The sequence below is a fragment of the Mauremys mutica genome, chromosome 20, assembly GCF_020497125.1.
Source record: "Mauremys mutica isolate MM-2020 ecotype Southern chromosome 20, ASM2049712v1, whole genome shotgun sequence".
NCBI lineage: Eukaryota > Metazoa > Chordata > Testudines > Geoemydidae > Mauremys > Mauremys mutica.
The window spans coordinates 26,399,311-26,424,583 of NC_059091.1; the positions used below are offsets into that span (position 1 = coordinate 26,399,311).

At 59.7% G+C, this 25,273-nt stretch overlaps 1 protein-coding gene across 1 annotated transcript; it reads right to left on the minus strand.

Moving 5' to 3' along the window:
* Positions 1–18: 18 nt before the first annotated feature.
* On the minus strand, positions 19–24,391 carry LOC123353696 (lysosomal alpha-mannosidase-like). The gene is made up of 24 exons (XM_044995038.1): positions 24,283–24,391; positions 22,770–22,872; positions 20,908–21,081; positions 18,728–18,921; positions 18,254–18,386; positions 17,502–17,644; positions 16,449–16,565; positions 15,733–15,815; positions 14,844–14,964; positions 14,050–14,128; positions 13,450–13,559; positions 12,141–12,248; positions 11,799–11,915; positions 10,777–10,995; positions 10,108–10,205; positions 9,620–9,737; positions 8,915–9,033; positions 8,212–8,313; positions 7,640–7,727; positions 4,120–4,200; positions 3,240–3,476; positions 1,840–1,989; positions 1,160–1,262; positions 19–854 (listed from the first exon to the last, which is right to left on the minus strand). Exons 1-24 carry the CDS (start codon positions 24,352–24,354, stop codon positions 727–729), a joined length of 2,997 nt encoding a protein of 998 aa, XP_044850973.1. The 5' UTR covers positions 24,355–24,391; the 3' UTR covers positions 19–726.
* Between the last annotated feature and the right edge of the window lie 882 nt (positions 24,392–25,273).

Consider the following 25,273-nt stretch of genomic DNA (forward strand, 5'->3'; position numbering starts at 1 on the left):
CTCCGTGCGGCCGGCCATTAAAACAAGGGCCTCTCCTTTTTACGTACAAGCCCAGAGCCACGCGTGATGCTTCTGTGCGGGGACAGTGGGGAGCTCAGCCCCCCCTCCACCGCTTCCCAAAGTGGCACCAAGGGGAGGGCGGGGCTGTGCCCTGAGCCCCCCAGCCTGGCAACTCTTCTTCCCTGCCTGGCTGGACTCTAGGCAGGATGGTGGAGCTGCTCTGCCTCAGTTTCCCCACAGGCAATTGATCAGGCAGGTGGGGGGGAGGTGGGACTCCTGGGTTCTACGCACAGCTCTGCCTCTGCCCGGGGGGTGTCCCCTCCGCCTGCATCCCCCGAGCATGACTCTGCCGTGAACACCTAGACTGAGGTCCTTGTTTATTAACAGTGGCACTTACACCCCCACTACCCCAGCCTCAGGCTAAAGGGGCAGGTGGGTAGAAATCAGAGGCTGTGCTGAGGAGTTATAGGGGGGCTGGACTCTGCCCCCTTCCCCCCCAAAGCTGGCACTGCCTTAAAGCAGGGCCTGGCAGGTGCAAGTTTCACTCTGGCTGGGTGGCTTTTCAAGGCAAGTCTCTTCCAAGCCTCCCAGCAGCCAGGATATGCCCCCCCCCCCAAGTCCAGTTCTCAGGTGGGCAGGGCCCCACCTGATGGAATAGGGGGGCAGCAGTTCAGGGCTCCACATGGGCGGCTTGATCCTGGGACGGAGGTAGGGGGCTGGCTCCCCTTACAGCTCGGCCTGGCCCCCACTGGGGCCCGTGTACTGGATGGTGGCCAGGAAGGTGCGGATCTCCATGGGCTGCAGCGTGACTCCCAGCGGGTCAAGCGGAGGGTAGGGCTGGCGCCTCGCTGCACCTGGGAGAGGAAGCCGGGGGGTTAAGGGCCCAGGGGGCAGCAGCTGGGGGGCCCTGGGCCTAGGGGCTGCCAGCTTTTCCATGGGAGGGGGGGACACAACCCTCCCCTGTGTCTGTGAGCCCCCCCAGGCCCTGAGAACAGCTGAGGGGCCCACCCCAGCTGGAGCCAATGTGGCAGCTGCCCACCCTCCCCTAGGTAAGGAGGCAGGCGCTGGCTGTGCTGTGTGTGTGTGGGGGTGGGGGGGGGCAGCATCAGGGCTGCTGGACACTGCTCCATGCTCTAGTGCTGGGGGGGACGGGACCCACCTGTGGCTGGCCTCCAGCTGAGCCGCTTCATGGCCTCTCGCTTCTGGTTGGCCACCAGGTTCATCTCCTGCAGGGAGGTGATGGTGAAGGAGGAGAACAGGTGCTGGGGGGTGGGGGGAGAGAGACATGGTCAGCAACTTCCTCAGGTGAACCCTGCCCCCTGCTGGACCCCCCAGACCTGCAGGTGAGTAGGCAGCAGCAGCAGCTCCCCACCCCTACACAGGAGACTCCCCCAGTCGGGTGTGAAAACAGGGTTCTGTGCTGGCTGTCCTCAGAATTCGTGCTCCACCCCAGAGCTGGCTGCATTTCAGTGCCAGGACTGGGAGCCCTGTGGAGACAGCAGCATTCACCTCTTGGGGGGGAGGGGGGGGGTTAGCAGCAAGTGGGTGAGGGACCCCCTACATCAAACAGCCCTATAGCTGCTGCACCTCGTGTCTAAGGATCCCTTTCCCTGTGTGGATGTGCAGCCAGCGGCGGTGTGGGACAGGGCAGCTGTTTTCACAAGGCTCCTTTGTGTACTGGGGTGATGCTAAGATCCACCCCAGAGGTGGCTGCATCTCAGCACCAGGCAAGGGAGTCTGAGCCCGTCAAGTGCGTTAGATGAAAAATCCTCTAGGCCAGTGGCTCAGCAAGTCCCTACGCTGCAGCCCAGGCCCCCCTGCTGGCTGCCGGGTACCTACCAGCAGGTCGACAGTGATGGGCTGGGAGCCGTTGGCGCTCTCCCCTCTCTCAAACTGGTGCTCCAGGCGGATGAGGACGGAGCTGGGGTCCCACTGGGCCAGCGTCAGGAGATGGACGGAGGGGGGAAGCTCTTGCTTCAGAGCAGAGAACTGGGGAGGAAGGGGAGACGCGGCGTCAGGCTGCCAGAACGGCGCCACCCAAGGGAAAGTTTCAGCAAACTAGAAAAGTCACCACCCAACCCTGAACTATTTCAGTGCCCCAGGCTGCCCCGGTGCCTGCAGGGCAGTGCAGGGTGGATACAACCCGCTACCCTTCTCCTCCAGGGCCTGGCCTGGGGCTCCCAGCATGCAGCAGTGTCCCCCTACCGCTGAGGGAAGGCGGGTACAGGGGGAGCCCTGCTTTCAGCAGAGAGCAGTTGCCTTGTCACAACCACTGTTTACCTGAGCCCTCCGTTCTCTTTTGAAGATCAGCTTGGACAGAACAGCTGGTGATCAGCCCGGCTGCTGTTCACGAGCGAGTCACCCCAGCGCAGGTTTCACAGGGGGCATAACCCCATTTGTGGAAGGGGGTCGTGTCCCCCATCCCCTGTGCAGGGCACAGGGCCATCAGCTCTATCCCTTTTCACCTGCAGCTCTCAAAGCACTTTACAGAGGTCAAGCTCATTAGCCCCATTTTACAGATGGGAAAACTGAGGCATGGGGGGGGCAGGGACTTGCCCCAGGGCACTAGCAGAGCAATACCCAGTGTGCTACCCACTAGACAACACTGCACAGTCCCTTCCAGGCAGCACAGATTGAAAACAGGTCCCTGGAGTAGAGGGGGGCGGGCACGGAGATTTAACAAGCTACTGCCAACTCAGCAAAGCAGGGGGGGGGAGTGGAAGAGAGGAGTTTAAAATCCAGGTATATTTAAATAACGCTGACTTAACCCTCAGTCCTGGCCAGAAGAGGGCAAACACTCCTCCCCCATCTGAAATTTTCCCAGGGAAAAAACTGAAGTTGTGCCCCACCCCCCACAAAGCTTCCCCCAAAGGGATTTTGCCCCCAGCAATGTTCCTGCCTGAATTTAACCTAATGAGCAGAGAGGAGGAGGCACCTACTCCACATGGGGGGTGCTTGGCCATGATGGGGTTAATCTATAGTTCAGCTGGCACTGGGCTGGGGAGGGGGCAGGAGCTGGAGGACTGGGAGAAGGGGAGAGGTTCGGCAACCAGAAAGACAAGGATTTTCTTCCTTATCCAGCCCAGGTGACTTAGGAGGTGAATCTGGGTCAAGCAGGGCTGAGCCCCCCACACTCAGTTCACAAGTGGGTGAGGCAGTGGGGAACACGCAGCCCCTGGCAGGATTCAAACCAGCGACTCTCAGTCCCCCTCCCTAACACACAAAGCCTCCCCAGGCACCTGCTTGAGGCTGCGCTGCCCCCGGTGGAAGGAAGGGCCCCCGCCCGGGGCCAGGACCAGCTGGGGCGCCATGAATTCCTGCTGGGCCTGCAGCCGGTGCTGATAAGCCGAAGACTCCACCGTGTCCAGGAAGATGAGGTGCCGGCCCCGCACCACCAGGCCGTCGTTGTAGACCCCAGGCTCCAGCAGGGGCTCCCCCACCCCGCGGTTGTCATCATAGAGCAGCCGCCGATGCACCTAGCCGCAGGGAGGGAATGTCAGAGCAGCTGCTGGGCTGGGAGCGCCCCCTGCTGGCCAGCCCTGGGCTCTGCATGCTGCACTGGTGCAAGGCTGGAGTGCCCTCTGCTGGCCAGCCTGGGCTCTGCATGCTGCACTGGTGCAAGGCTGGAGTGCCCCCTGCTGGCCAGCTTGGGCTCTGCATGCTGCACTGGTGCAAGGCTGGAGCGCCCCCTGCTGGCCAGCCTGGGCTCTGCATGCTGCACTGGTGCAAGGCTGGAGTGCCCCCTGCTGGCCAGCCTGGGCTCTGCATGCTGCACTGGTGCAAGGCTGGAGTGCCCCCTGCTGGTGCAGCCCTAGGCTCTGCATGCTGCAGTGGTGCAAGGCTGGAGCATCCCCTGCTGGCCAGCCCTGGGCTCTGCACGCTGCACTGGTGCAAGGCTGGAGCGCCCCCTGCTGGCCAGCCCTGGGCTCTGCATGCTGCACTGGTGCAGTCCTGCTTCTTCAGGATAGGGAGGATACACACAGGCCCAGAACAGAGGATGGTGGTGGTGTTAGGGTGGACTCCAACCCCCCCTCCCATGAAACCCCATCCACCTCTGCAAGGGGGGAGTGTGGGAGGGAGGAGCTCAGGGCAGGCTTCCCCCCCGCCCCCATCTCTCACCATGAGCTCCATGGAGCCATCCGCCACGCTGCTGCCCCCCTGCGAGCGATCCGTCAGCACCGTCAGCTGGAACTTCTTGTTCTAGAGAGAAGAGGGAGCCCAGAGCTAACAGAGCGGGCGAGGCCCTGCCGGGGAGGGTCACTCACCAGCCTCCTCCGCTCCCTCCAGCAGGTGGCAATGGGAGCAGCCCCCCTGCCTCCCCCCTCTCTGCTCTTCCATCCCCTTGTGCCTGCCTGCACTGCATTTCCCGGCCCCGGGGCTAAGGGGGCAGGGCTGGCTTTCAGAAGACATGGGGCTTGTCCCCACGGGGCGGCGCTCCGAGTCTTCGGCGGCGGGTCCTTCACTCGCTCTGGGTCTTCGCCAGCACTGAAGAACCCACCATCGAAGTGCCGCCAGACCCGGAGCGCTGCCGGCTGAGTAAAAATTAAAACGGGATTCTCGGCCAGGGCACGCGGGGCCCCTGCCACTAGGTGTGGGGCCCGAATCGGGGGAATCGGCCTAAAGCCGGCCCTGTGAGGGGGTCAGATGTCAGTGCAGGGGGAGCAGACGGGGGTCTAGGCAGTGAGCACTTGGGGGGGAATTGAGAGTAGCAGGTGGGGCTGCATTTCTTCCTTCTGGAACAGCCTCCCCCGTGTGCGTCTGCAGTGGCACCTCCTGCGACACCACACTCCAGATTCCTCATAGTGATATTTCCATATATAATTATGCTGCATTCTGCACAAGATGGGTCATGTGAGGTGTCATTGGAACAGTGCCAATTTGCTGAATACAATTAGCCCCTTTGGATGCATGTATCATGTTTGTATCTGAAGTTATAAATACTGGCTGGGTGTATTTCAGAGGCGCTTAGTCTGAGGTTACGTCTACACTACGCACCTTTGAGCGACCCAGCCATGCTGCTAAAAGGCACACAGCGTAGCTGCTGGTTGTTGGCAGGAGAGAGCTCTCCCGCCGACAAAAATCTTCCACCCCCAACAAGCGGCGGTAGCTGTGTTGGCAGGCGAACGCTCCTACCCCCAAAGCTGTTCACACCAGCACTTTTCCTCAGCAAAACATTTGTTGTTCGGGGGGCAGGAGTGGTTTTTTTCGCAGCCCTGGCTGACAAAAGTTTTGCCGATGAAAGTCCAGTGTAGACACAGCCCCGGTGACACCCCCAGCCAGCCTTTCAGGTAGAGCGGTGAAGAAGCTAGACAGGGCTGATGGTCTCGGAAAGAGTTTGGCCTTCCTGTAAACATTTCAACCAGCCTGTAAGTAACGGCTGCTATGGCCCAGCGAGGGCAGGAGACCAGACCATGTGATACCGGACTCCATGTTGGGTACCTGTAGCTTTCCACAAACTGGGTGGGAACTGGTTTTGGAACAAAGGGTTCCCACCCTATGTTAAAGCTACATAAGGTGGGGTGTGATGGCATCTAGGGGCCTCCCTCCCCACATCATAACTCCTGGAAACGCGTGAGGAACAAAGACTGAACGGGGGGTAGTGCTGGACACAGGCTTAAGGGATTTCTAGCCTGGGATGGAAATCTGGTGGCCTGGTTGTATCAGCAGCCAGGCTGAGATTGCGAATTCATATCCAATCTGTCATTTGAGGCTTCGTTTACAGGTTTGTTTATTTACTACGGAATCTGTTTCGCTATCACTTAAAATCTCTCTTTGTAGTTAATAAACTTGTCTTTTGCTTTATCTAACCCAGTGTGCCTTGGAGTGAACCGTCCAGGGAGAAATCTCAGCTTAGTTAACACAAGCTAGTGGCATATTCCTCTCCACACTGAGGGAGAGGTTAACTATTTATGAGCTTACATTATACAGATCACTGTGCAGTGCAGGACCATGTAATTTTGGGTTTATTCTTCAGTGGAGGGTGCGTGCCTGGGGAGCTGGGAAATTGGGTGGTGTCTGATGTTTGCACTCATGGAACCTTACTCTTGGGGAAATTCTGCACCACTGCGCAAGTGCAGAATTTATGTCCCCTGCAGATTTTTTTGCTTCCCCGCAGAAAAAATGACTTTTTAATGGGGAAGCAAAGAGAAGCCACCAGCGTGGTCATGTGACCCTCCCCAGCAGTATGTTTCAGGGGCCCACGGCAGCCAGCAAAGAGGTAAATCACTGTGGGACAGGGGGGCAGGACTGGAGAAGACCCAGCTGGTGGCTCCTACCCTGCGCCAGGCTCAGCTGCTAGTCCCAGCTGGGCTGGGGAGGACAGGACTTCCTCTTCCCCTACACAGCATCTGGAGCTGGGTCAGACCCACGCCCAGATTCCTCCCCCGCCAGCAGGAAACTCTGCAAAGACCCCTCTCCCCTGCACCTATTTCTCCTCAGCTGCACGAGAGGGATCCCTGTACATGGAGCTGATTCCCCCATCTATCCAACGCCCCCGTGCAGCCAGACCCCCTCATACCCTCCCGTCGAACCTCACCCCCCACACTCAGACACACCCTCACTCCACCCTGCACCATCCTGACAAGCCACCTGAACCCGGATCCCCATCCCACCAAGCCCCAACCAGCTGCACCTGGCTCCCCGCTCCACTGCGACCCACTCCCCCAGCATCTGGACCCCACCGAGACCCCCACACCCAGACCCTCTGCCGAGCTCTATCCCCCTCACACCCATTTCAAACCACCCAACGAGCACGTGTGCATCCAGATCCCCCACACACCCGGATCCCCCACTGAGCTGCCTGCACCCAGATTGCCCCACACAGAACCCTCTGAACCCACATCGGGATCCCTGGGGCAGGCCGGGCCCCTGCGCTGCGGCAGGGTTGTGTGCAGCCTCACCCCTGAGTCTGTCTCTCGAGGGTGATCTCCCACCTCGGTGTAGCCAGTGGGTGGTGCTCCCCGAGGCCAAGCTGGAGCTTCCACATTTATTTAACAAATAAATGTTATAGAATTTTAAAATAGGGTGTGCAGAATTGTTAATTTTTTGGTGCCGAATGCCCTCAGGAGTATCACGTAGCTCAGTCTCAGTGTGTGGCACCACCTGCTGTCGTGTTGGGGGATAACGGTGGGTGGGTGGGTGGGTGTGCGTGCCCAAACTGCACCCCAGGGATGGCCACCCGTCACACTCATCTCTGCCTCTCCTCGAGCCGCTGCATGGGCCAGAGCGGATCTGGGGGCAGGGGAACGAGGGGCCAGCAGCACCACCTGCTGGCCAGCACTGGTGTCTGCAACGCCTCCCCCTCCAGGATCTTGTCCATATTTGGCACCTGCTGCTGTAGGAATCAAGCCCTCGCCATCTTTAGTGCATTTTCTCCCCCACCCCGTCCCTGTGCAGACAGGGCAGTGCTATGATCCCTGTTTTATCTATGGGGAAACTGAGGCACAAGGGCATGACCTCACAAGCTCCCACAGGGGAGTCGTCAGCAGAGCCAAGAACTGAAGACCCAGGCGAGTGTCGCTACCCACTGGACCATCTCTGTGTCTCCATGGAGAGGAATCCCCGCCTCTCACCCACACTCTGCAGCAATGGGGAGGGGACCCAGCGAAATGTCGACAGGGGGCCCCAGTGGCCCTTGTACCTTGATATAGATGCGACTGTTAACAGGATAGTAGTTCCCAGCCACCGGCTCCGTCTGGCTCAGGTTCCACGTGGCTCGATAATCCCGCCTGCCGTGAGCATCAGAGCCCCGTTAAGCCCCGTGTCGGCCAGCTCTCCCCTGCCCCCAATCTGGGGGGGTAGGGCCGGTTTGGGCTGTGCAGTCCAGGGCTCTGGGCAGATCCCAAGCGACAAGGCTCCCAGCCCAACCGGGGAACGGACTGTTCCCTATACCGAGCCCTGGGGTACCCCACATGCTGCACAGTCTGCGTCTGACACCCCCGGGGGAGGCTGACAGCTAGCCAGGAAAGGGGGACGTCCAGGGCTCGTTGGAGTAGCTCACGCAGGGCCCTCCATTCAGGGACCTCGAACAATAATTAAGGCCTGGACGTTTATTAAGACACAGCCCTTTTTTCCCCCCCAAGGGGAGAAGGGACTCGGTAATTCAATGGAAGACATGGGAATGGAACCCAGGAGTCCTGACTCCACCCTGGAATCATCCCCTCCCCTGCCCAGGAAGGATCACCCCACTCCCAATGTCTCGCCACCCTGTACCTCCGCTCCAGAATCTCCCGCCCGTTGGAGTCTGTGTAGAAGCGTCCGTCCGTCTGCAGGGACGTCTCGAAACGGCTGATGATCTCCTTGCCCAGCCCGTCGCTGCGGCAGAGGGTACAGCAGGGTCAGACGTGGGGTCTGGCAGCACACGGATTCCCCCTCCCGTGCCACATTGTCTGGGGCTGGTCCGACATTTTCCATCTCAGCTGCGTCCATGGGAAAGGTGGGGGGAGGGGCTCCCCTTGATGTTCCGTCAAAACTCTCACATAGTTGCATTTGGCAACGCTGCTGCAGTGCCTCCCACTTTATAAACCTGACTCCTGGTCAGACTACATCTCCCATGCGGCATCAGGGCCAGGGACTCCCATAATGCACCACCTCCTGCCCCCAACAGGGGAGGCTGTGCTGCATCACAGGAAATGTAGTCCAACCAGGGAGCCCAAACCAGAGAGAATGGCAACATGAGGAATTTGAACTACAACTCCCATGGTGCATTAGGGCAGCCCCCACCCCCAAGAGGAGAAGTGTGATGCACCATGGGAGATGTAGTCCACCCAGGGAGCCCAGCCCCCACAGGAAAATGGGAGAATGAGGCACCAAAACTACAACTCCCATGGAGCACAGCAGCAGCCCCTCCAAGTTGAAATTTCTTCATTTTACAGGCAGTTTCCTGTGGCAAAACCCTTCCATTTCCCACACTCACTCTATAGGGATGGGCCCCACCGTCCACTCAAGCTCCACATAGGCCTGCCCGGCATAGAGCCGCACCACCTGCGAGCACCACGAAGAGAAGTTCTGGTAAACCTCCTGCACCAGCTTGTTCTGGACCAGAGAGAGAGAGAGAGAGACGTGTGTGCAAGGATCCCCTCGCCAAGCACTACCTTGCAGCCACTTCTGGGTTGGGGCGGGGGGGAGACATGGTTTATAGCAGGATCCCTCACCAGATGCTGAAATGCAGCTGACTCTGGGGTGGGGTGTTAGCAGCCCACAGCACCTCCACACAATATTGGAGCAGAGTAAGGAAAGGATCCTGGATTCAGTTGGAAGTGTAACGAGGTGTGATTGAAGGATCCTGAAGAGGGTTAGCTTTGATTGAGACACCGCGGTAAGGTCAAGGAACATGCCAGGGGATCTTCAATGGTCATTAGCAGATGGGACCTTAGTTTTAAGTCTTACCCAAGAGCTAGCAGCTCTGATCTAACCCAGCAGACTCCAGTCCCCCAGCCAGACGTGGGAATAGAACCCAGGCATCCTGGCTCCCAGCCACCCCCCTGCTCTAACCGCTAGACCCCACTCCCCTCCCCGCTAGCTCAGGGCTAGTGGCATAAGGGAATCGAAGACAAGAGACTTCGGCTCCCACGCCCAGCCCCCTGGAGGTTCCCACACCGGGGATGCTCCCGCCACCTACCTTCACCAAGTACGTGTGGGCTCGCCCAGCCACACGGAGGGGCTCGGAGCGGTTGGGCCTGAAGATATATGCCCCGGAGGCCTGGGCACTGTCGTCATTCCCAATGCTGGCGTTGTACCTTGGGTGGGGGAAGAGGGGGGTGAGAGACGGTCCAATCAACTGCCCAGAGCCCCATGAGCCCCAACGCCACGCCAGGGAGAACCCCTCCCCCATCCCCCTACACACACAGCGCTCCTGCACTGGCCAAGGGATCGAACTCCCGCTCCGGGGAGCTGGTTATTACCCTGTTTTACAGATGGGGAAACTGAGGCACAGAGGGATTGGGAAGGAAGGTATTCACTCGTGCTCAAATGTGAGTCAATGACAGAGCTGGGAACAGAACTCAGGAGTCCTGATCCCCAGCCCCACTGCTCTACCCGCTAGAGAGCACTCCCTCCCCAGAGGCGGGGATAGAACCCAGGTGTCCCAACTCCCCCCAGCTCACTGACCAGAAGAAGTTCTGAGACACAGGCAGCGAGATGCTTTTGTCCAGGTTCTGAATCTCCATCAGGAGCCCAGTGACCGGGTCGAACAGAACCCGGAGGTGCTGTGGGGAAGAAGGCGAGAACATCAATAGACCATGACCCAGGGGACAACCCGCCGCAGGGCCCCTCCTTCCTCCACCTCCGATTACCACAGTCCAGTCCCCACCCGGTCAGATCCCCCGGTTCAGAAACGAATCAAGGGCCATCCTAAAGCTCGTTAGGTTGTTTACCTCCCACTGCTCCTATTGGAGGTTGTTCCAGACCCTCCTGCCTCAGATAGTTAGAAACCCGCTTCTCATTGCCAGCCTGCGCTGATTCCTGGCCCGTTTGTCTCCCTTTGTTCTTGGGCAACATTATCCTTTAGCTTCAATAGTTCTTCCCCCTCCCTAGAAGCCTATTGCGCTAGGCGCTGTACAATATCATTAGGTATATTACGGTAGCACCTTGGAGCCCCCGTGATGGTGCTGGGCGCTGTACATTAGGTGTATTACGGTAGCACCTCAGAGCCCCAGGCATGTACCAGCTAGAGGTGGACAGATAAGAACAGAGACAGTCCCTGCCCTAAAAGGGCTGGCTGCTCCCTTGCCGTAGGAAGTGAAACGGCCCAGGCTGCACCCTCGCTCAGGACAGTACCTCATTCTGGATCTCCCTGGGGGACCAGGCGTCCACCCGGGGCTGGGCCTGCTCCCGGATCCGCTTGGCCAGCCTGGAGCGCAGGTCCCTGCTGGCCGTTTTCGAGACGGTGTAGGAGCTGTAGCCCAGGGGCGGGGCCGAGGCTGGGAAGATCAACTCATGGGTGGCGTCTCCCCGGTCTCGTCTCACCGCCCGGGTGAAGTTTGAGACGGGGACAACCTGGAAACAGAAAGAAAAACCGTCTGAGGCCCCGTCGGGAGGGTCTGACCAGAGATTGTGCCGCATGGGGACACCACAGGACGGATGCAGGGAGCTCGCAAGTTCAGCGGAGCCGGACTTGGTTAGAACGTGGATGGGAGACGGCTGCTGTCAGCTCCTCAGCATTCTCCCCTCACGTCAGTGCTGGCCCCAATGCCACAGAGTGATGCTAGGAGGCGCTGCGCTGCAGAGAGAGGGGTGGGAGCTCAGGAGGGGCCACTCGGCACTTGGGATCAGTGCTGGCCGCTAGGGGGCGCTATGGAGTAGGAGCTCAGTAGGGGGCACCGACCCCAATGCCCCCGTGTGGTGCTAGGGGGCACCTGGCTTTCTAGTGAGATTTAAAAACCAGGTGATGCCTTGTGCTCATTACGCAGCCCCTGGCGCTTTCCCTGGTGTCAGGTTAACGCCTGTCGGTCCCGTGCAGCCCATTTGCCAGGCGCAGGGAGCGGTGCCAGCTTGAGAGCACATTATTGCCCGGGACCAAGTATGTATGGGCCCCATCGCCCCCTAGAGGATGCAATCAGACCTGCTTCGAGCACATACAATCATACCGCCCTCTAGTGGTGGCAGCATGCAGAGCCTATACGAGCTGCACTACTGCTGCCGCCAACAGATCCTCCTTTTGCTAGGAGATGCCAGAGCCCAATCCCAGCTAAAAACTGAATCCCCTGCAGGCCCACGACACAGGGAGGGATGGAAACAGGTCAAGCGTGCAGCCGCAGGAAGGAGAGAAAGAGCCAAGAAGGAAGACGCTCTGGCCCTACCTCATTCGGCACCGTCTGGCCGTTGGGATCCGTCACCGAATACGCGGCTCCCTTCACCGGCAGCCGGACGTTCCAGCTCACACGCCGTCCCAGCGGGTTGTAGAGGATCACCATGAACTGGACAGACAGACCCAGATTAGCGGGACGCCCACCTGACCCTCCCCACCGCCAGCCAGAGAGAGCGGGTGCTATTCACTGGGTGAGCCCAGAGAGGAGAAAAAGCCGTCCTACAGCGACAAGGTAAGGGCCAATCTCCTCCAGCGACCTGCGTTCTTGGGCTGCTGGAGCTGGCTCCCCGGCCCGGCTCCCCTCCCGCGCCTTATACAACAACAAGGTCCTTACGGTGCTGGCGGATTCGGTCAGCGGGCACACGCTGATATTGAGATAGTTGCAATAGATGAAGTTCTCCTTGTTGCCGCTGATGCTGGCCAGAGCGTTACTGACCAGGATCTGCAAAGAGGAGAGATGCCTCCCATCAGGTGAGAGACGAGAGATTCACCCCCACACACATGCATTCCGGGGGGGGGGGGGCGCTGTGCTGCTGGGAGCAGGATGGGGGCGCTCTCCCCTCACAGTCAGTGCTGACCCACAGCAGTTTCCTGGGCAGTGATGGGGGGGACGGGACCATCAGCCCCCTCCCCTTCCTCCTTGTTGCTCCTGGATGCGCCGCCCTGCACCGCCTCTCTGGAGACGCAGGTGAGGGACACAACGCTGAAGGAGCAAGGGGAGGAGGCGAGCGGTGAGCCAGCAGCAAGCGGTGGGTCTCATGGCGGACAGGGGAGTGTCTGGCAGGGGAGTGTCTGGCAGGGGAGCGAGGAGGCGAGCAGCGGCAGGGGACTGAGGAGGGGCGCAGCAAGCCAGCGGCAGGCGGGGGGGGCGAGGAGGGGCACGGTGGTGGAAGGGCAGGGCAAACCCCACCAAAACCTTACATAAACAAATTACAGTGATTTGGGTGTCTGCATACGCATGTTACTTTGTTAACTTGAGGAAAAATAAATAATTTTAGGAAAAAAGTGTCAGTATGGCCACCAGCAAGAGTGCACTCTGAGGCCACCAAGAAATTTATTGAGAGAGCCCCTGCACTAGGGGGTGCTGCAGGGATCAGGGTGGGGAATGCTCCCCTCATGGTCAGCGCTTGTTCCCAATTCCTTGGAGTGGCACGAGGGGGCGCTGTGCTGCAGGGGAGCTCTCCCCTTGGGACCAGCATGGACCCCAATGCCCGAGGGCGGCACTAGGGGGGCACTGTCCTGCAGGGAACAGGGTGGCGCACTCTCTTCTCACGGTCAGTGGTGGCCCCAATTCCCTGGGGCGGCACTAGGGGGCGCTCTCCCCTTGGAGCCAGCATGGACCCCAACGCCCTGGGTGGTCCTAGGGGGCGCTGTGCAGCAAAGCATCACCAGGGAGACCTCTTGCTGAGGAGAATAGGGAGTTATTGGGGGGGTCCCCTTTAAATCCCCTTGCCCGGCACTGAGATGCAGCCACCTCTGGGGTGGGGCCATAGCAGGCCCTTGGCTACTCCAACACCCCCGCAGGCTGCCTTTTCCCTGGGCCATCCTGCCTCGGATGCTCACTGCAGGGGGACTAGAGGAGGCAGAGTCAGGTTCCGGGATCTCTGGAGGGGAACAGGGTGCCAAGGAGGCAGGGCACATACCTGGCAAGCATCCCAGCCGGCAGCCAGGCGCTTGGCGTAGTCATTAGCCACATGCTGCTTCTCCGTCCCACTGACGGCGTCGTGATGCTGGGCCACTGCCATGGCCCGGCCTGTGGGGGAGCCGGGGCGTCAGGGGCAGAACAGGGAGCTGCGCCAAACCCGCCGGGTGGGACGATGCGGGGGGCAGGGAAAGGGGGATTGTGGGGCCAGATAGCCCCCCCAAACCCAACCTCTCCAAGAGGGGGCTGGGCCTGCATCTCCCGTGTCTGGCCTGAAGACTCCCTCCGGCCCCCAAACTCCAGCATCAACTTGGCAACTTGGCTAAGGCCACACAGACAGGAGTAGAACCCAGGAGTCCTGACACCAGCCCCTGCTCTAACCACTAGACACCACTCCCCTGCCAGAGCCAGAGCCTCCAATCCCTGCAGCACTGGGCCACATTGCCGGACGTCTGTGAATGGAGAAGGCAGCACTGCCCTCTGCTGGCTGCGATAGGAGCTGTTCCTTTGTTCTGTCTCCCCCTAGTGGCTGCAGGGGACAGGATAAGTTTGGGGGGAAATCCCGATAACGGGGCGATTCATGGCTCAGCGGCTCACGTACGGAGCACGGTGCTGTCTCCTTCCCCGTAGGGGCCCGTCCTCGCCACCGGACCGGCCAAGGCTTCCAACTGGTTGCAAACCTGCGGAGGGGGGGAAGGGGAACAGTGATGAGAGAACATGTATCCACATCCGGTAACCCTCCAGGAGGGACGTGAAGGCTGGACTATAACAATGTTTAAAAGGGGACTGGATACATTCATGGTGGCTAAGTCCATAAATGGCTATTAGCCAGGCTGGGTAAGGAATGGTGTCCCTAGCCTCTGTTCGGCAGAGGATGGAGATGGATGGTAGGAGAGAGATCACTTGATCATTGCCTGTTAGGTTCACTCCCTCTGGGGCACCTGGCATTGGCCACTGTCGGTAGACAGGATACTGGGCTAGATGGACATTTGGTCTGTCCCGGTACGGCCATTCTTATGTTCTTATGACTTGCCACTCCCATTTCATAGAAAGGGAAACTGAGGCATGGAGAGGGGATGGAACCTGCCCAAAGTCGCACAGAGCCAGAGATTGAACCCTGGCTCCTTGGCCCTCTGTTCTAACCGCTAGACCCCACTTCCCTCCCAGAGCTGGGGAGAGAACCCAGGAGTCCTGGCTTGCAGCCCCTCTGTTCTAACCACTAGACCCCACTTCCCTCCCAGAGCTGGGGACAGAATCCTGGAGTCCGGCCTCCTAGGCTCAGACCCCCTCTCTGTCCTGCTCAGGACAGGGTGCTGGGAAGACCAACAGGCAGCAGGTCACAGGGACGTGAGTGGGATCCCAGACTCCCTGCCCCCACCTGGAAAACTTCCCCACCTGTAGGAAGTTGTTGCTCAGTCGCTCGTAGCGCTTGAAAGCCGGCCGGCTGGTGAAGTAGCCTGTCCAGAACTGGTGCGGCCCGTCAGCGTAAGGGAAGAAATCGTCGTATTTGAGGGACCTGCGCGACACCAAAGAGGGTCCCCTCTGCAACTCATGGGTCCAGAAGACCCGGACCTACTCCCTCCCCCCTCCTCAATCCACACCACCCTGCCTGGCCACAGGAGGGTAGCCAGCCAGTCAGTCCCACAGCTCAGCCCCTGCACCCAGCACCAGCCACTCCCAGTGCCTGAGGAACAGAGAGGAGGGTTATAATGGCATGGAAGAAACTAGTGAGAGATGTGCTCGTTTATATACTCCAGTGTGGCACTAGGGGGCGCTGTGCTGCAGGGAGCAGGGTGGGGGCTAAGCAGGGGGCGCTCTGCCCTCCCAGTCAGTGCTGACCCCAATGCGGCACTAGGGGGCGCTGTGCTGCAGGGAGCAGGATGGGGGCTCAGCAAGGGGAGCTCTGCTCTCCCAGGTGGTGCTGACCCCAATGCGGCACTAGGGGGCGCTGTGCTGCAGGGAGCAGAGCAGGGGGCTCAGCAGGGGGCGCTCTGCTCTCCCAGGTGGTGCTGACCCCAATGCTGCACTAGGGGGCGCTGTGCTGCAGGGAGCAGGGCAGGGGGCTCGGCAGGGGGCGCTCTGCTCTCCCAGGTGGTGCTGACCCCAATGCGGCACTAGGGGGCGCTGTACTGCAGGAAGCAGGGGGGGCTCCATCATTACCCCTCCAAAGGGGACGCACCAGGGGCTTGCAAGCCCACCCTCTCCGCCCTAGCATGGTGGGGGCGGGACACCGCAGGCCACCCCAGGCGGGTTCCCGCCAGCCCCACCCGGCCCCGGCGCTCACCACGACAGGTTGGCTTTGAAGAGTTCCCACAGGTAGCAGGTGGGGGTGGAGTAGAGCACGTGAACCTGGCTCCCGTTGAGTTGCTGGAAGAGACACAAGGGGGTGGAGGGAGCGGGTCTGGCGATCGCGCCGGGTGGGCTCTGTCGTCCCCTAGTGGCCAGTCGGGGTAAGGAGGCTGCTGCAGCCTGCCGCTCCCAGAGCCCAAGGACCCACGTTCGAGCCCGGCCATTGCCCAATCACAGCAGGGCCCCGCCGAGTGCAACGGGCCTCCTGCCTGGGCCACGTGGCTGCCCCCGGGGGCTCGGCCTGTGGGTCAGGAAGTGGGAGCCCAACCCTCTCCCGGCCCAGCATGCATCCCAGGCGGGTCCCCACCTGACAGGGGGAGCCCTGCCCAGCAAGGGGCTCCTGACCCCCCACACCTGCAGTCCCCGGGGGGGGGGGAAATCCCTGCACCACCCCCCAGGGGCTCCTGACCCCCCCCACCTGCAGTCCCCGGGGGGGGAAATCCCTGCACCACCCCCCAGGGGTTCCTGACCCCCCCACCTGCAGTCCCCGGGGGGGAAATCCCTGCACCCCCCCCCAGGGGCTCCTAACCCCCCCACCTGCAGTCCCTGGGGGGGAAATCCCTGCGCCCCCCCCAGGGGCTCCTAACCCCCCCACCTGCAGTCCCCGGGGGGGAATCCCTCCCCCCCCCAGGGGCTCCTGACCCCCGTTACCTGCGTGTTGACGTGTTTGATGAGCTTGTCCATGTTCTTGTACCACAGGTTGGCGTTCTCGTACTGGAAATCCGAGCCCATCGTCATGACGATGTGGTTGGTGCGGTAGTGCTTGGCCTGCAAGGAGACGACGGAAGGCGACACTTCAAGCTCCCCACTCAGAGACACCCCCGCTCGGTACCCAGACCCCGGGCTAAGGCGGCCCCGTGGCGAGAGCCTGGCAGGCAGCCGGCGGTTCCGCTTTCCCCACGGGGAAGGTCAAAATTGTTTCGGCAAAACTGACATATTTTTTCCCCTGCAGGAAATTCTGGTTTTGCAAAACGGGCGTTTGGCGGAAAAGTCATTTTGACGCGTTTCTGACCTGCTCTAGCAGGGAGCTGCGGGGCAGGAGTCCCGGGGCACTGGGCTGACACACCCGTCACCGGAGCGAAGGATGGAAAACGCCTGGAGAGTCCCCCAAGGAGGCTCCCCCAGTGCGATCTTGGGGCGGAGGAGGAAAATGGGGACTGGTCCCAAATATTCAGCTGCGTATTGCGGCTGGACAGAGACTGGCCGTGTGTCACGGGGGCTGGAGCTGTCCCTGAGGCAATCCCATCCCGCGGCTGGGCCGTTATTCCCTAGCACAGGCACCAGGGACAGAACCGGCGTCCGGCCACGCAGTGCTGATGCCAACAATGGAGCCAAGAAACTCGTCCCCCGAAAGGGTCCCTACTACAGCGCCTCTCTGGCTAGGAAATGACACTTGTGACTTTCTCCCATGGACCAGCAATTCCCCACCCGGCTTATAAATCCCGCCCCAATCTCCAGGCAGCCTCTAAGCGCCAGCCAATCGCAAGAGTCGGCCACGAACAGCTGAGCGTCCCAGTAACTTTTCCGAGCTCAGGCAGGAATCGAACCCAAGAATCCTGACTTCCAGCCCCCTGCTCTAGCCACTCCACCCCACTCCCCTCCCAGGGCCAGAAATAGAGCCCAGGGGTCCTGGCTCCCAGCCCTTCACTCTAACCCCTCGACATAAGGCCAGCTGGCTGCAGAGGGTCCCCTCCCAGCTCTCACCTGGGCAGCCGCCGTTTCCAGGAAATACCCCACCAGGCTGTTGACGTTGTTCTCATCACTCGCATCGTCCACGATGGGGCTGTCGGAGCAGAACTGGTCCCAGCAGAGGGACAGGGGCGGATTGTAGCCGTTGGGGAGGACACCTGGGTGGACGGGGGGGAACAAGATCACCGTGGGGCATGGGCACCTGGGCACGATCCAGCCAGTGATGTGAGGGATGATGCGGGTGTCGGGGGCCAGCACAGAGCCTGGTTCCATGGGCGGCTCCGCCCCGGGAGGCTCCCCCCGGGCAAAAGGAACTGGCCTACAGGGGTGCAAACACCAGGGAGGGAGGGGGAGAGTGAAATCCAGACCCCGAGGGGTGGGGGGGGAGATCAGACTGCATCCAGCCAGGAGTGCAGGCCAGGCACCCCATCTCTGCCCCACACTAGGGGTGCCACCTCTGAAGTACAAAAAAGGGACCCCCAGGCCAGCCCCTCTCCTCCCCGCCATCCCAGGCCCCCAGCTGGACACCTCAGATCCCATCAGGTGGGTCGGCCTGGGGCAGCCTTCCTGCTTCTGCCACTGCCTCCCCCTCAACCATGAGTCACCCCCCACATACACCCCCCACCCCATGGAGCCCACCCACCTGCCAACCCTGGCTGCCCATTGGTGCGTGGCACCGTCTGTCTGTGGCACAGGTGCCCCACCCCCACAAAATTGGGACTTGGAACGTCCCGAGAAGACTTGCCAGCACCCCCACCCCAGCTCACCGGTGAAGAGGTCGGCGCTGGGTGGCTGCAGGCTGGCGCTCGCTCTCCAGATCTGCTCCATCTCCCGCAGCTGCTCCCGGCTGGCTTTGTCCTGGTAATCCAGGCGGCCGAAAAAGAAGCCGTCAAAGCCCATCTGGAAAGGACACCGGGGGGGAGGGGGTGTCAATGCCAACAGCCTCAGAGAGCCAGCAAACGCTGAGGCAGCAGCATGGCCTTGCGGCTAGAGCGCTGGACAGGGACTCGGGAGACCCGGATTCTATTCCCAGCTCTACCACGGGCCTGCTGGGTGACCTTGGGCCTCGTGCCTCGGTTTCCCCACCTGGAAAGTGGGGATAATGCTCCTGACCTGCACAAAGCACTTTGAGACCTGCTGATGGAGAGTGACACACGCTGTCCCCAGCAGGCTACCCCTTGGCCTCCGAAGTCCCTGCCTGTGGGGGGGCAGTTCTAGGCCCCCCCCCCAGAGGACCTCACCTGGGCGAAGAGGGAGGCCTGCTCTCGGGAGTGGCCGAAGGGGTCGATGTGCCAGGCGGCGCGGGGCCGGCCACACTCCCCGAAGGTCTCCTGTAGGAAGCGCAGCCCCAGCGTCATCTGGTCGATCATGGCGTTGTAGTGGGTGGCCGCCTCATCGTTCATGCACCAGCCGCCATTGATAAATTCCAGCCGTCCTGCGGGGAGGGAAAGGGGGCGGGTCGCCCTCAGCGCCAGGCGAGCGGGGAGACCGGGCACCGCTGGGGACTGCAGCTGCCTGGCAGCGCCAGGGAAGGAGAGAAGCCAGGGACCTTCTGAGGGGGTGGGCCAGCATGGACAGAAGATGGCACAGGCCAACTGATCCACATAAACAGTGTGTGTGTGTGTGTGTGTGTGTGTGTGTGTGTGTGTGTGTCAGACACACACACCCACGCGTGTGGGCTACCCGCAGCCATAGTGAGGAGTGTCTGTGATCTGCTTTTTTACACCGTGCCAATAAAGACCTGAATCAAGTTGTGTGAGAGACACAAGATGACCCAAGCAAACGCCCCACATGCGTGTGTGTGTGACAGAGACACCCCCCCGACATTTGCTCCCTCTGTGCGTGTGTGTTGCGAGGTACCCACCAGTACAGGCAAAGGGTCAGTGTGGGAGAGCGAGACCCACACCCTGGGATGGGCACAGGCGCATACAGTACAGGCCAATGCAGGGATCTAACGTGCTCGCACACACACAGGGAGTCTGGCTGGTTTGTTGTGTGTCAGGCCTTGCACGCTCACTGAATGACCCAGGCATATTATCTGGGCGAGTCACACACACGGGCCGTGGGCCTATAGTGACACTGCGCTCCATATGCTTTATAATAATATCTTTATAGGTGTGACTATGATGTAACTGGAATATGCTAAGGTCTCTTGTAAGGTATCGTTACAAAGTTTACAATCTGCTGAGTGTGGTCATCCTGTTTGTAGGAATGTCTCCTTCTTGTATCTGAAACTAGGAACATAAAGTAGAACTCTGAGGGCCTATGTAATTATGCAAAGGTGGGCCATTAATGGTGGTTTAGAATCTTGGCCAGGACAATTGGTTGTAAATGGTTTCCCAGCACGCCTGCCCCTGTGTGTCAGAAGAATGAGGTCATACAGTGACAGGCGACCGTGTCACATGATACTGGAATCCACCTTAAACCTGGGGCTTTTCCATTTAGACGGAGGAGCGGGGACCCAGAGAGACAAAGGACTCCCGCCTTGTGCCAAAGCTATAAAAGAGACAGCCCCGGCTTTTCACCCGGCTGGACCAGGGGAAAGGATCGGGCCCAGACTAGGAAGGGGTCGAGTCTGTGAAAGAAGCTTCTTGGAACATTTCTGAGGGTGAGATTTACCTGAAATCACTTTCTTAATGTATTCGGCTTAGACTTGGGTGTTTTTGTTTTGCTTGGTAACTTACTTTGTTCTGTCTGTTATTATCTGGAACCACTGAAATCCTACTTTTTATACGTAATAAAAATCACTTGTGTTTATTATTAAACCCAGAGTAAGTGGTGAGTACCTGGGGGAGCAGAGAGCTGGGCATCTCTCTCTATCAGTGGTACAGAGGGCGGACAATGTATGAGTTTACCCTGTATACGCTTTATACAGAGTAAAACGGATTTATTTGGGGTTTGGATCCCCTTGGGAGTTGGTATCTGGGTGCTGGAGATAGGTGACCTGCTGAGCAGTTTTTGGTTAAAGTCTGCAGCTTTGGGGGCATGGACCTGTGTCTGTGTTTGCAGCAGGCTAGAGTGTCTGGCTCAACAAGGCAGGGTCCTGAAGTCCCAGGCTGGCAGGGAAAACAGGCTCAGAGATAACTTCAGCACATCAGGTGACAGTCCCAAGGGGGTCTCTGTGACCGAACCCATCACACCACGATCACCCACTGATTGACCCAGGCATATTATCTGGGCGTGTGTCTTTCACACGCACGGGCCTGCACAACATATAGCCAGGGAGAGAGAAACACACACACCCCCCGAACTGAGGCAAAGAATCCCTGTGAGCGTGTCTGTCTCTCCCCATCTGTCCCACCTATGCAGACACCCTCTGTATGAGCGGGTGGGGGACATCACCAGGCCCAGCAGTGCAGGTCACACCGCCTTCTGCCGCAAGAGCAGCGCCCGACTGGCCGGCCAGCGCGGGATCCCTTACCCTCGCTGACCAGCTGCCTCACCGCCTGCCGCATGGACTCCGCCTGCAGCCGCCACCAGCGGTAGAAGAAGGCCACCTCGACGTAGATAAAGCGCTTAGTGGGGTCAGCCAGGAGCTGGGGGATGACAGAGTCCAGGATGTACTGCACGCCAGCATGCTGGATGTCGTTGCGCGCTGCGGAGGGAAGGCATGGGGGTGAGCAGAGACATCGAGGGACCCACAGAGCAGGGACAGCAGTGGAGCCAGGTCCCCCCGACCCAGCCACAGTACCCCCCAGGAGGGCAGGATCCCCCACTTTGCCACAATGCCCACAGTGCCCCTCCAGAGGGCTGGATCCCCCCTGGCCATGGCAGGACCCCCAGGAATCTCAGATCTTTCTGTCTCTCCAAAGCAGGGATAAACACCCCTCCCAATAACTGCTCTGCACCCCCTGCCTCTCCTCCAAGCACCTCCTGCAGTTCAAAATCTGTCGTTTCCCCCCCCCCCTCCAAACAGGGACAGCATCAGGGTGAGATCAGCTTGCACGCACAGCGCCCCCTGGAGTCTCACCCATCAACCAGCCAGCCCCCACCCCATGGCCCATTCCCCACCCACTGAGTCAGCCAGTCCGTCCGTCCCCCCCACCCCCCCTGTCGAAAGGCCCCATGACCTAGGCTTCTGCTTAAGTCACGCCCGTGCTGGAAAGGCTCTCTCTATGGCCTGAGAGATAAGACGCTCCAAAGGCATTAATGTTTCCACTAACTATGTGCTGGCCTTGACTGATGTCATGGAAAAGCCGCCCACGTGAGACACGGCCTCTAAAAGGTGACGTTAATATCCAGGTGAGTAAGACCACGGGCTTATTATGGCCAGGGGAGAACAGCGGGGGAATGACAAAGGTTCAGCATGTTCCTTGGCCTGGCAAGGACTGATACAAAACGCTCTGAGGAAGCATGAGCTAATGATTGGGTTGGGGGCAGCTAGATTCCTGGCTTCTGGGAGAGGAGTGGGGTCTAGTCGTTAGAGCACAAGGGTGGTGGAGCCTGGAATTCAGGACTTCTGGGTTCTATTTCCAGGTCTGGAGAGGGAGCAGGGTCTAGGGGTTAAAGCGGAGTGGGGCTTTCGGGACTCCTGGGTTCTAATCCCCACTCAGATTCACTGTGTGACTACAGGCAAGTCCTTTTCCCTAACTGCCCCGTGAAGCTAGGATGCTTAGTCTGTGAGTGCCTGTGAACTGCCATGAAATATTCTGGCAGGTGACACAGACTTTATCCAGCATCTGGCAGGGAAGCGAAGTGGAAGCTTTCCCCAAGCCTGGAGCAGGTCCCTACAGCAGGGCCAGGGTTGGGAGGGGCTCTCTACCTCCATTTGCAGCAGAGGAAGTCAGTATGCTGATGAGGTTAAGATAGTGCATCTCTGAGCAGCGCTTCCTCCCCTGCCCACACCTTGCCACAGAAAAGAGCCCTCCCTCATCTTAGACTCATGCAGGGTCACAGCCAGCTCTAAACTCAGCAGAAACAGGGATCAGATAGCGACACTGGCCTTCAGATTTGATCCCGCTGCGTGGGCCAGCTGGCTTAGTGTTTGAGGAAACGAGATCCAGGGTGTGTGTGTTTTCTGGGACACAGGAGAGCCAGTCTATAATTCCTGGCTCTGCCACTGGCCTACTGGTGACCTTGGGCAAATCTCCTTGCTCTGTGCCTCAGTTTCCCTACCTATAAAATGGGGATGACAATACTGACCTCCTTTGTCAAGTGCTTTGAGATGTACTGATGGCGAGCTCGAGGTAAGAGACAGGGATTAACCCACTGAGTCGGACAGCAGCAGCTCCGGTGCATGGAAACCCTCCCTCCCGCTCCTTGCGTGCCATCTCCGCCACATACCTCCATAAAAATACTGATCCACTGTTTTCAGCCAGCCCACGTCGTTGTGCGTGTGAGGGATCAAGTGGACATTCAGCATGTCTGCTTTAGTGGCCGGGCAGGACTATGAGAGAAAGAACCAGACATGCTGCGAACTGGAGGGGAAGGCCGCACGAACAAACCCCATTGAAAGGGCTCTTGGGGCCAATATCCTGTAGCTAGGAGATACCGATCTGAATGGATATTGCTCAATGTAGCTAAGAGAAGATGCTAGAGGTGGAAAGAGGCAATTGTCTTCTTCACAGCCCCCTGCTCAGAGCTGGACTGCTCCCTGCACTAGATTCTCCAGGGCTTTGGACAAACAGCTACTGAACAATAAATCACATGCCAACAGCAGACTGAAGGAGTTTTTTCCATCGATGTAGTTAATTCACTTCTCTGAGAGTCAGCAGCTAGCTTGACAGAAGGATTCTAGCTGTATCTACGCCGGGGTTAGGTTGGCCTAAGTCCAGTGCTCATGGCACTAACTTTTTCACAGCCCCGAGCGACAGAGCTAGGTCAATCTAAGAGTTCAGTGTAGACCAGGGTACCTCGCCGGGGAGTCAGGACTCTTGGGTTCTAGCCCCAGCTCTGGGAGGGAGGCCAGGTTGGTGGCTAGAAGTCAGGAATCTGGGGTTTGATCCCCAGCTTGGTAGGGAGAGTGGTGTCTAGTGGTTAGAGCAGGTTAGAGCTGGGTTCTGCTGTCCCCAACCTTGAGCCACAGGCTCCCCGGCTGTAAAATGGAAAGATGTCACCCTGGCCAAGATGCTCAGCTTTGCAGAGCTCACAATGGGAGGTGGCTAATTATCGTAATAATCATCCCACAAGAGGAAGTGATAGTCTAGGGAGATGGGGGAGGAAAGGAAGAGAAACAAAAATGCAGAAACAGACAAAGGCACCAAACTGCACAGTATTAACCCGCTAACGCCCCCACTGCTAGGGCTCTACCCAAGCTCATGCGTTCAGTGCTCCCTGTTTAACTGAACTCAGAAGGGGTGGGGGGTGACCCTCGAGAAGGCCAGTTACCTGCTACTGGGACTAAGCATTGCTTTGAGCCCCCAGCTCCCCACCACGGCCCAGAACTGGGTGCGTGTGTCGGGGGGGGGGTGGTCAGATGCGGCCACTTATACGCTATCTAAACTCTGGACTGTCCTGCCTTCCCCACCATGGCTCACAAGCTCCCCCAAAACACAAGAACACCCCCCCCACCCCCAACCCCTCTTTCACCTCCCAGTCTCAGAACCTCCAGCGCATCTGGGCCCTCCTCTCACTCCTTCACCTCCCCCTTCTCCAGCCAAAGCTCCCCCACCGCTCAGAAACACCTCCCGGTTCCCCCCCCCCCGAGATCTCCCCTATCCCGCACCCCCCACTTCCCCAGAGCCCTCTAACGCCGCCCCTTCAGCCGAAGCCCCCTCCAGGACCCCCGATTCTCCTCCACGCTCCCTCCTCCCCCTTTTCCCCAGACCCACCCTGCTGCCCCACCCCCCCGCCTCACCTCATAGCCGCAGCCGGCCGCGGCCGCCCCCAGCAGCCCCACGCCCAGGAGCAGCCCCACGAGCAGCCCCATCTTCCCCCTGCAGCCGCGGGACCCTGCGCCTGGCCGGCAGCTCCTGCTATCATGTGACCAGCCCTTCACGTGACTCCCTGAGCACGGACTCCCCCTTCTAGCCTCGCCCCCTCCCCACGCGGGAGCCAATCCGAAGAGAGCGGGCGGGGCCACGGCCTTCATTCATGCAGAAAGAGCGTCGCTGATTGGCTGAGGGAGCGAGGGCGGGGCCAGGATGGAGGGAAAGGGAACAATTGTAATTGACAGGCCATCTCACCTATCATGTGCAAGGAGGCGGTGAAAGGGCGGGGGCGAGGGTATAATACCGCCAGCTTCTAAAAGGACCAATGTGAAGTGGATCGAATTGATTGACATAGCCGGCAACCTATCAGTTGCAGGTATGAGAGAAGCTCACAAGCCCCGCCTCTTATTCCAGAGACCAATAGGCTAACCGGGAACGCTTGAGGGACAGTTGAAACCGCCTCTCACAGGCAGGGACAACCGGCAACAGAATTATTAAGCTGCTGCCCGTTCCCGTTGTCCATGAGCCCGCGCTGGGCTCTGATTGGTAGAGAAGATTGGCAGGGAACTCAGCCAATGAGGCGTCGAGTAGTGTTGCAGCGTAGGGGGCGAGGGGAGGGCGCACTTTCCCCTCAGACACGGCCTCCCTCGGGGCTAGGGCCCTGTGGCTGAGAGACCCCCAACCCCCCCCCAGGTCCGCCCCAGCCGGGCGCAGTCGCACAAGGAAGGAGCGGCAGGGACAGGCGCTGAGGGGGCCACAACTGACCCTCGGCTCCCCTCCCCCACTCACATGTTCCCCACCAGCCCCCACAATCCCCCTTGGCTCCACCCCAGCCCCCCCCCAGCCCCCACACCTGCTACTAGCCCCCCTGACTCTGCACCTGCTCCACAACCTCCTCCCGACACTCCCATCTTCCCC